The 13,144-nt window shown below is 41.2% G+C and overlaps 1 protein-coding gene across 1 annotated transcript in view; it reads right to left on the bottom strand.

Moving 5' to 3' along the window:
- The window catches only part of LOC124015339 (deleted in malignant brain tumors 1 protein-like), a 46,288-nt gene that overhangs the window by 4,891 nt on the left and 28,253 nt on the right, over positions 1 to 13,144 (bottom strand). Inside the window, exons 9-10 of the mRNA XM_046330523.1 lie at positions 12,434 to 12,593; positions 1,700 to 1,729 (exon numbers count right to left, since the gene is read on the bottom strand). Coding sequence (XP_046186479.1) covers positions 1,700 to 1,729; positions 12,434 to 12,593 — 190 coding nt within the window. The remainder of the gene's footprint in view (positions 1 to 1,699; positions 1,730 to 12,433; positions 12,594 to 13,144) is intronic.

Here is a 13,144-nt window from a genome sequence, read left to right as displayed (position 1 = left end):
TGAGTAGGGGTGTAGCATAGGTTTGGCTGCCTGAGGCGGTTCTCAATCAGAGTCAGGTGATTCTCGTTGTCTCTGATTGGGAACCATATTTAGGTAGCCAGGGTTTCACTGTGTATTTCGTGGGTGATTGTTCCTGTCTCTGTGTTAGTGTTCACCAGACAGGCTGTATAGGTTTTCACGTTCCATTTGTTGTTTTGTATTTGTATAGTTATTTCATGTATCGTCTATTCTTCATTATAGAACATGAGTACCACCACGCTGCATTTTGGTCCGACTCTCTTTCAACAAACGAACGCCGTTACAGTTTCCTCCCAGAATTGTTCCATGTGCACAAAAAGCCTTTTTTTCAAATTGTTGTACGCAAATTTGTTTACATCCTTCTGAGCATTTCTCCTTCACCAAGATAATCCATCCACGTGACAGGTGTGTCATATCAAGAAGCTGATTAAACAGCATGATCATTACACAAGTGCCCCTTGTGCTGGAGACAGTACAAGGCCACTCTAAAATATGTAGTTTTGTCACAAAACACAATGCCACAGATGCCTCAAGTTTTGAAGGAGCGTGCAATTGTCATGCTGACTGCATGAATGTCCACCAGAGCTGTTGCCAGAGATTTAAATGTTAATTTCTCTGCCATAAACCGTCTCCAACTTCGTTTTAGAGAATTTGGCAGTACGGCCAACCGGCCTCACAACCGCAGACCACATGTAACCACACTGTCCAGGACCTCCAAATCTGGCTTCTTCACCAGTGGAATCATCTGAGACCAGCCACCCAGACAGCTGATGAAAATAGGTTTGTCAGAAACCGTCACAGGGAAGCTTATCTGAGTGTCCGTCGTCCTCCCCATGTTCTTGACCAGACTGCAGTTCGGTGTTGTAAACGTCTTCAGTGGGGAAATGCTCACCTTCCATGGCCGCTGGCACACGGGAGATGTGTGCTCTTCACGGATGAATCCCGGGTTCGACTGTACCAGGAAGATGGCAGACAGCGTTTATGGCATTGTGTGGGCGAGCGGTTTGCTGATGTCAACGTTGTGAACAGAGTGCCCCATGGTGGCGGTGGGGTTATGGATAACGAACACAATATAATTTTATCGATGGCAATTTGAATGCACAGAGATACCGTGACGAGATCCTCATTGTTGTTCCATTCATCCGCCGCCATCAGCTCATATTTCAGCATGATGATGCACCATGTCGCAAGGCTCTGTACACAATTCCTGGAAGCTGAAAATGTCCCAGTTCTTCCATGGTCTGCATACTCACCAGACATGTCATCCATTGAGCATGTTTGGGATGCTCTGGATCTATGTGTACGGCAGCGTGTTCCAGTGCCTGCCAATATCCAGCAACTTTGCACATTCACTGAAGAGGAGTCGGACAATATTCCATAGGCCACAATCAACAGCCTGAACAACTCTATGCGAAAGAAATGTGTCGCGCTGCATGAGGCAAGTGATGTTAACACCAGATACTGACTGGTTTTCTGATCCACGCCCCTACCTTTTATTTTTAAGGTATCTGTGACCAACAGATGCATATTTGTATTCCCAGTCATGTGAAACCCATAGATTAGGGGCTAATGAATGCATTTCAATTGACTGATTTCCTTGTATGAACTGCAACTCAATAAAATCGTTGAAATTGTTGCATGTTGCGTTTTATATTTTCGTTCAGTGTAAATTAACACTTACCTGCCAATGAACACAACACCATTTGATGAGCTGTTGGGGAGAAACACAGAAAACAAAAACATTACAATTGAATACACATTTACTGAAGTTGCCATTACTAAATGGATAACACCTTACTATAATGTTTTAACTCATGAACTGTTATTGTTACATTTGTAAATGTTAGAACGCTTTATGTAGATAGTTATTGACACATTCATAAACAACTTTAAATGTAAACCAAGCAAACAGACAATGTTTCCATGTTGTGGTATTTACACCATTTGTAAAGCCGGATGGTTTATACAGTGCATTCGGAAAGTATTCACAACCCTTCACTTATTCTAAAATGGATTAAATCATTTGTCTTCCCTAATCAATCTACACACAATAGCCCATAATGACAAAATAGAAAACAGGTTTTCAGACATTTTTGTTAATTTTTTCCAAAATAAAAACAGACATACCTTATTTACAGAAGTTTTCAGACCCTTTCCCACGAGACTCGAAATTGAGCTCAGGTGCATCATGTTTCAATTGATCATCCTAGAGATGTTTCTACAACTTGATTGGAGTCCAGCTGTGGTAAACTAAATTCATTGGACATGATTTGGAAAGACACACAACTGTCTATATAAGGTCCCACAGTTGACAGTGCATGTCAGAACCCGATGGTCACTCTGACAGTGTGACCATCTCTGGAGGAGTTCCTCTTCTGAGATGGGAGAACCTTCCAGAAGGACAACAATCGCTGCAGCAGTCCACCAATCAGGCCTTTATGGTAGAGTGGCCAGAAGGAAGCTGCTCCTCAGTAAAAGGCACATTACAGCCCGCTTGGAGTCTGCCAAAAGGCACCTAAAGGACTCTGAGACCATGAGAAACTAGATTCTCTGGTCTGATGAAACCAAGATTGAACTCTTTGGCCTGAATGCCAAGTGTCACGTGTGGAAGAAACCAGGCACTGATCATCACCTGACCAATACAATCTCTACGGTGAAGCATGGTGGTGGCAGCATCACGCTGTGTGGATGTTTTTCAGCGGCAGGGACTGGGAGACCAGTCAGGATCGAGGGAAAGATGAATGAAGAAAAGTGATCCTTGAGAGAGATCCTTGATGAAAACTGCTCCAGAGAGCTCAGGACCACAACCAAGACAATGCAGGAGCTGCTTCGGGATATTTCTCTGAATGTCCTTGAGTGGCCCAGCCAGAGCTCGGACTTGAACCTGATCGAGCATCTCTGGAGAGACCTGAAAATAGCTGTGCAGCGTCCATTTATCCTGACACAGCTTGAAACGATCTGGAGAGAAGAACGGGAGAAACTCCCCAAGTACAGGTGTGCCAAGCTCGGAAAATTTGGAAAAGGTGAAGTGGTCTGAATACTTTCCGAATACACTGTATGTCAAGCTCAATCATTTCCTTTGTGAAACTGCTCTGTTAGAGATGTACTTCTCATGTAGAGGAGTTAACTTGTTGTGGTGAACATTTGCCATACTCTCACAGACCAACAGTTTGGTATACAAGTGAAAGTTACATTTTTAGAATCAGTTTCACACAATATGTGTTACGTCTTGACCTTAGTTCCTTTTTTATGTCTCTGTTTTAGTTTGATCAGGGCGTGAGTTGGGGTGGGCATTCTATGTTTTCTATTTCTATGTGTTTGGCCTGGTATGGTTCCCAATCAGAGGCAGCTGGCAATCGTTGTCTCTGATTGAAAACCATACTTAGGCAGCCTGTTTTCCCACTATGATTTGTGGGTAGTGGTTTTCTGTGTCTGTGTTTACCATACAGGACTGTTTCGTTTTTTTTCTTTCTATTGTTCTTTTGTATTCAGTGTCTGGTTATATTTCATTAAAATATGGGCACTTACCATGCTGCGCATTGGTCCGATCTCTCCTCCTCCTCAGAAGAAGAGGAGGAAAACCGTTACAATATGGCACTCTTCCTTTGTTTAAAATTGGCTTAATCCTGCTTTCTGCAAAATGCTATTAAATGACTCTCAACTCTTTACTTTGCTAAAAAGTTTCTCCACTTGATGTTGACTATTGTTATTTCCTTTTGTAATATGTCAGCAGTGTTGGGGAACTACTCTGAAAATATAGTTTGTGAAGCTACCAATGTCACACTGGAGGACGAAGTTGAGCTAATGTGAAGCTGCCATTGAGAGAAATATTGTTTGCGTAACTAAAGTTACTTTGAAAAAGTAATTCACTACAGCACAACGTCCTCCTGAAAAATGATCATATGTAAATCTGAAATGTCATATAATACAAAATGTTTTAAAAAAACATGACTGGGAGAATACTTAACTCTAGAGTCAAATGTTAACAGTGTACGGAGATCTATGTGAGCCAGATAGGAGAGTGCATCGGCTTAGCCCAGTGGTTCAGGAAATAATAAAATACAGTGGGTAGTTTCAGTAGTTAGCTACACCTCTACATGTCAAAAGGGTAAATAACTACTGAAAATACGATTTTAATTTGGATAAACTACCACCGAGCTATGTAAAACGTATGTCATATATAGCTTGTGTTACAGTTACTGTCACGCCTTGGTCATTGTATTTTGTGTTTTTGTTATATGTTTGGGTAGGCCAGGGTGTGACATGGGTTTATATGTTATATTCGTATTGGGGTTTGTATTATTTGGGATCGCGGCTGATTAGGGGTGTTGTTAGGCTTGGCTGCCTGAGGCGATTCTCAATCAGAGTCAGGTGCTTGTTGTTGTCTCTGATTGGGAACCGTATTTAGGCAGCCTGACTTTCGCTTTGTATTTTGTGGGTGTTTGTTCCTGTCTCTGTGTTGTAGTCACCTGATATGCTGTAATTAGTTTCACGTTCCGTTCTGTTGTTTTTGTATTTAGTTTCAGTTATTTCATGTACCGCGTTTTCATTCATTAAAGGCATGAGTAATCAACACGCTGCATTTCGGTCCGACTCTCTTTCTTCAACAGACGTACGCAGTTACAGTTACTCAGATTCTAGTTTCGAGTTCTAGATTCTAGTTGGAGGACTTGGTGGAAAATATAAAAAATTCTATACAGTGCCTTGCAAAAAAATTCACCCCCTTGTGTCACGACTTCCACGGAAGGTGGTTCCTCTCCCTGTTCAGGCGGTGCTCGGCGGTCGGCGTCGCCGGCCTACTAGCCATCACCGATCCATGTTTCCTTTTCCGTTTGTTTTGTCTTTGGTTCATTAATTTAATTTCTGTGTGAATATTTTCCCCATTTAGGTTTGTGCAGGATTATTTTTCCTCTTCGGCTTTCCTCAGTGTATTTTGCATGTGTTTATTATAGTAAGGTGCGTTATGTTTTTGCGACTTACTGGAGTACTGTTAGTGCCCATTGTCTTGGGCGTTGTTTTGGGGTATTGTACTGTACCGTTTTTTTGGGACTTGCCCTTATTAAAATATACACTACACTGACATCTCTGCTCTCCTGCGTTTGACTCCTTACCTACCCTTCAGTGCGTAAACGCAACACCTTGGCATTTTCCTATTTTGTTGCATTACACCTGTAATTTAAATCAATTTGTATTTGGATTTCATGTAATGGAAGAGTCAAAATTGGTGAAGTGAAATTAAAACAAGTAATTGTTTCAAAATAATTTACAAAATAAAAAACAGAAAAGTGGTGTGTGCATATGTATTCACCCTATTTGCTATGAAACCCCTTAATAAGATCTGGTACAACCAATTACCTTCAGAAGTCACATAATCCATTAAATAAAGTCCACCTGTGTGCAATCTAAGTGTCACATGATCTCAGTATATATATATACACCTATTCTAAAAGGCCCCAGTGTCTGCAACACCACTAAGCAAGGGGCACCACCAAGCAAGCGGCACCACGAAGACCAAGGAGCTCAACAAACAGGTCAGGGACAAAGTTGTGGAGAAGTACAGATCAGGGTTGGGTTATAAAAAAAAAATATCCAAAACTTTGAACATCACACGGAGCACCATTAAATCCATTTAATCCATTAATAAACCATTTAAAGAATATGGCTCCGCAACAAACCTGGCAAAAGAGGGCCGCCCACTAAAAATAACAAATCAGGCAAGGAGGGCATTTAATCAGAGAGACAACAAAGAGACCAAAGATAACCCTGAAGGAGCTACAAAGCTCCACAGCAGAGATTGGAGTATCTGTCCATAGGACCACTTTAAGCCGTACACTCCACAGAGCTGGGCTTTATGGAAGAGTGGCCAGAAAAAAAGCCATTGCTTAAAGAATACAATAAGCAAACACGTTTGGTGTTCGCCAAAAGGCATGTGGGAGACTCCCCAAACATATGGAAGAAGGTACTCTGACTACAATTGAGCTTTTTGGCCATCAAGGAAAATGCTATTTCTGGCACAAACCCAACACCTTTCATCACCCTGAGAACACCATCCAAGCATGGTGGTGGCAGGATCATGCTGTGGGGATGTTTTTCATCGTCAGGGACTGGGAAACTGGTCATAACTGAAGGAATGATGGATGGCACTAAATACAGAGAAATTATTGAGGGAAACCTGTTTCAGTCTTCCTGAGATTTGAGACTGGGATGGAGGTTCATCTTCCAGCAGGACAATGACCCTAAGCATACTGCTAAAGCAACACTCAAGTGGTTTAAGTGAAAACATTTAAATGTCTTGGAATGGCCTAGACAAAGCCCAGACCTCAATCCAATTTAGAATCTGTGGTATGACTTAATTTAGGGCTGAAATCCCGTTAACGGGATCGATATGACAACAGCCAGTGAAAGTGCAGGGCGCCATATTCAAAACAACAGAAATCTCATAATTAAAATTCCTCAAACATACATGTATTTTATAACATTTTAAAGGTAATCTTGTTGTTAATCCCACCACAGTGTCCGATTTAAAATAAGCTTTACAGCGAAAGCACCACATACGATTATGTTAGGTCACCACCAACTCACAGAAAAACACAGCCATTTTTCCAGCCAAAGAGAAGAGTCACAAAAAGCACAAATAGAGAAATTGAATCACTAACCTTTGATGATCTTCATCAGATGACACACATAGGACTTCATGTTACACAGTTCATGTATGTTTTGTTTGATAAAGTTCATATTTATCTAAAAAAATCTCAGGTTACATTGGCACGTTACGTTCACTAGTTCCAAAAACATCCAGTGATTTTGCATAGCCACATCAACTTTACAGAAATACTCCTCATAAATGTAGATGAAAATACAAGTGTTAAACATGGAATTATAGATATACCTCTCCTTAATGCAACCGCTGTGTCAGATTTAAAAAAAACTTTCCGGAAAAATGCAAACCATGCTATAATCTGAGAACGCCGCTCAGAATATTTTTGTTGTTGTTGAGTTGGAGTCAACAGAAATCAGAAATAACATTATAAATATTCCCTTACCTTTGATGATCTTCATCAGAATGCACTCCCAGGAATCCTAGTTTGACAATAAATGTTTGATTTGTTCGATAATGTCCATTATTTATGTCCAAGTAGCTACTTTTGTTAGGGCGTTAGGTACACAAATCCAAACGCTCGTGCAGGTCCAGCCGAACGTCGGACGAGAAGTTCACAAAGTTATATTACAGGTCGTAAAAACATTTCAAACTAAGTGTAGGTTGGGTGACTGTGGAGGCCAGGTCATCTGATGCAGCACTCCACCACTCTCCTTCTTGGTCAAATAGCATTATTTGTAGCATTACTTCTGTGGCGGAATTGTATATAATAGTTTAAATTGAAAAGTACGGACTAATGCGTCAATTGTTGTTTCGTATTTCAGTTCATGAACCCGATGCTATTGCATTGGGACAAAAAATCTGTTCCCAACTTCTTGAAATATATGTGATTGAGAGATGTCAAACCTTTCGATTTTAAGACATTTGTGTTTTTTAATTGGAGGATGAAAATCAACTTCATTCATAAAAAAAATTCCCATGGTGTTTACACTTGCGTACTATTGTCTGTACAGATGAACGTAGTACCTTTAGGCATTTGAAAATTGCTTCCAAAGATGAACCAGACTAGTGGAGGTCTACAATTATTTTGCTGAGGTCTTGGATGATTTATTTTGATTTTCCCATGATGTCAAGCAAAGAGGCACTGAGTTTGAAGGTTGGCCTTGAAATGCATCCACAGGTACACCTCCAAATGACTCAAATCTATGTCAATTAGCCTATCAGAAGATTCTAAAGCCATGCCATCATTTTCTGGAATTTTCCAAGCTGTTTAAAAGCACAGTCAACATAGTGTATGTAAACTTCTGACCGACTGGAATTGTGATACAGTGAATTATAAGTGAAATAATCTTTCTGTAAACAATTGTTGGAAAAATTACTTGTGTCATGCACAAAGTAGATGTCCTAATAGACTTGCCAAAACTATAGTTTGTTAACAAGAAATGTGTGGAGTGGTTGAAAAACTAGTTTCAATGACTCCAACCTAAGTGTATGTAAACTTCCGACTTCAACTGTATATCCACAGTAAAACTAGTCCTACATCGACATAACCTGAAAGGCCGCTCAGCATGGAAGAAGCCACTGCTACAAAACTGCCATAAAAAGCCAGACTATGGCTTGAAACTGCACATGGGGACAAAGATCGTACTTTTTTGGAGAAATGTCCTCTGGTCTGATGAAACAAAAATAGAACTGTTCGGCCATAATGACCATCATTATGTTTGGAGGAAAAAGGGGGTGGCTTGCAAGCCAAAGAACACCATTCCAACCGTGAAGCATGGGGGTGGCAGCATCATGTTGTGGGGGTGCTTCAGGAGGGACTGGTGCACTTCAAAAAATAGATGGCACCATGAGGATATATTTAAGCAACATCTCAAGACATCAGTCAGGAAGTTAAAGCTTGTTCGCAAATGGGTCTTCCAAATGGACAATGACCCCAAGCATACTTCCGAAGTTGTGGCAAAATGGCTTAAGTACAACAAAGTCAAGGTATTGGAGTGGCCATCACAAAGCCCTGACCTCAACCCTATAGAACATTTTTGAGCAGAACTGAAAAAGCTTATGCGAGCAAGGAGGCCTACAAACCTGACTCAGTTACAGCAGTTCTGTGAGGGGCAATTGACCAAATCCCGAGTTAAACAATTTACATCCCGAGTTAAACAATTTAAAGGCAATGCTACCAAATACTAATTGAGTGTATGTAAACTTCTGACCCACTGAGAATGTGATGAAAGAAATAAAAGCTGAAATAAATCATTCTCTCTATTCTGACATTTCACATTCATAAAATAAAATGGTGATCCTAACTGACCTAAAACAGTGGATGTTAACTAGGATTAAATGTCAGGAATTGTGAAAACTGATTTTAAATGTATTCGGCTCAGGTGTATGTAAAGTTCCGACTTCAACTGTATGTCACTTCCTTTGGTTCCTTCCTCAGGTGTTTCTGTGTCAGTTCTGTGCGTTGTTCGTGTTTCTTATTTTTGTATTATGTTGTGTTCATTTATTTAAACACTCACTCACCGAACTTTGCTTCCGACTCTCAGCACACATCGCTACATATACTTTTGTATTGATACTTCTCAATATGCGAATGTTAATTGCTTGTGTGAGAATTTTACCATCCTCATTCACAATCTGATTCGTAATCATGATACCTTCTAGGTACATTTTGTCCAATAATTGTTTTCAGTACATTGGAGTTTAGCCATATTATTTGCTGTAATATTTGTTCTGCGTCTTCGTTTAAAAGGAGGATACATTAAACAGGGTTCCATTGTCAATCCACCGAAAATGATTCGTTTTAATCTGTATAACAGCAAAAAGACCCCTTTTGAACACTGGATGTGCCTCTTTTAGTAGCCTGCTGGAAAAAACAGACTCCTCCATTCGGGAGAGCCATGAATAAATACGTAAACTGCGATATCACTAGATAATTATTCCGTGAAATTTTCCCGCAGACGGACAGGTGTCTCCCTCTCCACGGTTTCAAGATCCTGTCTCTTTTGATAGATTTTCTATCAAAGTGAATAATTGCAAGATTGCACAACCTTTCTGGGATATGTACACCAAGCACATCAACTTCTAACTTGTAAGTCGCGGCTGTGTGAGACCAGAAATCGGAATGAGTCCTTTGTTCTAGGTTGGTTTTATTCTGTGACTCTCGTTGACAAGTCATTCGTTAGCAATGTTCATGGATACCAGAATTCAGAAATTTGCCTGTTAAAATTGCGTTGCAGATATTACACTAGAAAGAGACAATATTAAACTGTACTTGGATAAAGCAGAAGTCACAGATACCAATCTATATACAGTATAGTATATTGTTGTTCATGTAAGGCACTTGAAAGACCGTCCTTTACGAAAACCGAGATACTGTAATACTCACCTAATGCCACAAAGAGTAGAGTTGTCACCATCTTGATCCTTGTAATGTCCTCCAATATCAGGTATGATTATCGCCAACACTTTGCCGTAAATTATTGCAATATTTACCCCAGATTCAACTGTTTGAAGTTAAAAATACAAATGATGAGCAAAACCAAAATTCTGATGAACCAAAATTGAGAGTTAAATTACCAGGCTCTGACAAAGTTCTCTCCGTGTACAAGAGACTGATGTGTGATCTTCTACAAGTTTCCTGTGTTAGAGTTACAATGACATTGAAGGGCATATACTGTCACAGCACAGGAAATCCTGGCCCACTAATGTGGTTTATTCTCTGGTTTGGTCACCGATACCACCCATCTTGCACCTGCACACAACACATCGAATCGAATCAAATGTATTTATATAGCCCTTCGTACATCATCTGATATCTCAAAGTGCTGTACAGAAACCCAGCCTAAAACCCCAAACAGCAAGCAATGCAGATGAGCTCAACGGCAATAACCCCATTTGTTGGACTTTTTAAACCAAGAATATAAACCATTTACATTTTTTTTACATTTAAGAATATGAGCTGTTCATAAATCCAGCACAATGTGCATTGGGGGGATCTATCCTATATATTCCTTAAAGCTTTGAAATATGCTAAACTAGACTGAGAGGCCAAAGAAATGTACAGAAACCCTCCCCCTAAAAAAACATTTTAATAAAACCCTTCAAATGTTGTCACCACCGATAAATCTTTGATAATTGATCATTTCAATAAGCATTTTTCTACGGCTGGCCATGCTTTCCACCTGGCTACCCCTACCCCGGCCTACATCTCAGCACCCACGGTCTCATTACCCCCTGTAGCAACTTGTCCAAGTTGGTTCCCAACAAATCAGCCAGGCTAGACAATCTGGACCCTCTCTTTCTAAAATGATCTGCCCGAAATTGTTGCAACACCTATTACTAGCCTATTCAACGTCTCGCATCATCTGAGATCCCCAAAGATTTGAAAGCTGCCGCGGTCATCCCCTCTTCAAAGGGGGAGATAATCTAGACCCAAACTGTTATAGACCTACAGTATATCCATCCTGCCCTACCTTTCTAAAATCTTAAAAAGTCAAGTTAACAAACAGATCACCGACCATTTCGAATCCCACCGTACCTTCTCCACTATACAATCTGGTTTCCATGCTGGTCAAGGGTGCACCTAAGCCACGCACAAGGTCCTAAACAACATCAAAACTGCCAATGATAAAAGACAGTACTGTGCAGACGTCTTCACCGACCGGGACAAGGCTTTCGACTCTGTCAATCACTGCACTCTTATTGGCGACTCAATAGCCTTGGCTTCTCAAATGACTGCCTCACCAACCACGTCTCAGTTCAGTGTGTCAAAACGGAGGGCCTGTTGTCCGGACCTCTGGCAGTCTCTATGTAGGTGCCTTATGGTTAGATATTTGGGCCGAGTCTTTTCTCTGTACATATCAATGATGTCGCTCTTTCTGCAGGTGATTCTCTGATCCACCTCTACGCAGACGACACCATTCTGTATACATCTGGCCCTTCTTTGGACACTGTGCTAACAAACCTCCAAACGAGCATCAATGCCATACAACATTCCTTCCGAGACATCCAACTGCTTTTAAATGCAAGTAAAACTAAGTGCATGCTCTTCAACCGATTTCTGCCCACACCCTCCCGCCCGTCCAGCATCACTACTCTGGACGGTTCTAACTAGAATATGTGGACAACTACAAATACCTAGGTGTCTGGTTAGACTGTAAACTCTCCTTCTAGACTCACATTAAGCATCTCCAATCCAAAATTAAATCTAGAAACGGCCTCCTGTTTCGCAACAAAGCCTCCTTCACTCATGCTGCCAAACATACCCTCGTAAAACTGACTATCATACCAATCCTGGACTTCGGCGATGTCATTTACAAAATAGCCTCCAACACTCTCCTCAGAAAATTGGATGTAGTCTATCACAGTGTCATCAGTTTTGTCACCAAAGCCCCATATACTACCCACCACTGCTACTTGTACACTCTCGTTGGCTGGCCCTCACCATATATTCGTCACCAAACCCACTGGCTCCAGGTCATCTATAAGTCTATGCTATGCTAATTTCGCCTCTATGGCCTATTTATTGCCTTACATCCCTACTCTTCTACATTTGTGTGTTTATGTGTTTATGTGTAACTCTGTGTTGTTTTTGTCGCACTGCTTTGCTTTATCTTGGCCAAGTCGCAGTTGTAAGTTTTTGAAACATGACCTGCTATAGTCCCAGGTCCACTGAAATGCTGCTCTTAAAGTCCCACCACAATCTTATTTTCAGCCTAATGGTGGACCAGTTAAGAAACATTTAAAAACACGCACAGACAGGGTTCTTTATAAAATTTTATTCTATTCTGTGCTGGCTCCGTCTGTAGTCATGACTTCTGGCTGTCCATGCCTGAGTGGTGGCAGTGGACCCCCGTCTAAGGGGAGGGTGCAAGGTGGCTGCTACGGGCTGAGCTGTGGGACAGGCTGCATAGCTGCCTCCTCCGCTGGAATCGGCCCCCTGGCCCTCCAGACCCTCTGAGTTTTCCACCATCTCCTAGATGAGAGGAGGCATGGAGCCTGGGACCTCCATCTTCAGAGTGATCACTCGCTCAACTCCTGGAGGAGGAGAAGGAGGGCGGGATAGCACTTTGTGACATCAGCTGATGTAAAAAGGGCTTTATAAATACATTTGATTGATTGATTGATTGAAGGGAGAAAGAGAGAGAGAGGATCAGGACAGGCCATCCGTTGTGTTCCACTACAACAAAATGTCGTATGTAAGACCCTAAATATTTATCTTCCAATCCATGAAATAGACATACAGTGCATTCGGACGCCTTGACTTTTTCAACATTTTGTTACATCACAGCCTTATTCTAAAATTGATGAATTTCAACCCCCCCCACCCCTACGGTCACACACACACACACACACACACACACACACACACACACACACACACACACACACACACACACACACACACACACACACACACACACACACACACACACACACACACACACACACACACACACACATTACATTTACATTTAAGTCATTTAGCAGACGCTCTTATCCAGAGCGACTTACAAATTGGTGCAT

Source organism: Oncorhynchus gorbuscha, linkage group LG26 (genome assembly GCF_021184085.1).
Source record: "Oncorhynchus gorbuscha isolate QuinsamMale2020 ecotype Even-year linkage group LG26, OgorEven_v1.0, whole genome shotgun sequence".
Classification (NCBI taxonomy): Eukaryota; Metazoa; Chordata; class Actinopteri; order Salmoniformes; family Salmonidae; genus Oncorhynchus; species Oncorhynchus gorbuscha.
Note: the sequence above shows the minus strand (reverse complement) of the source record. Positions and strands in the feature narration are given on the sequence as shown.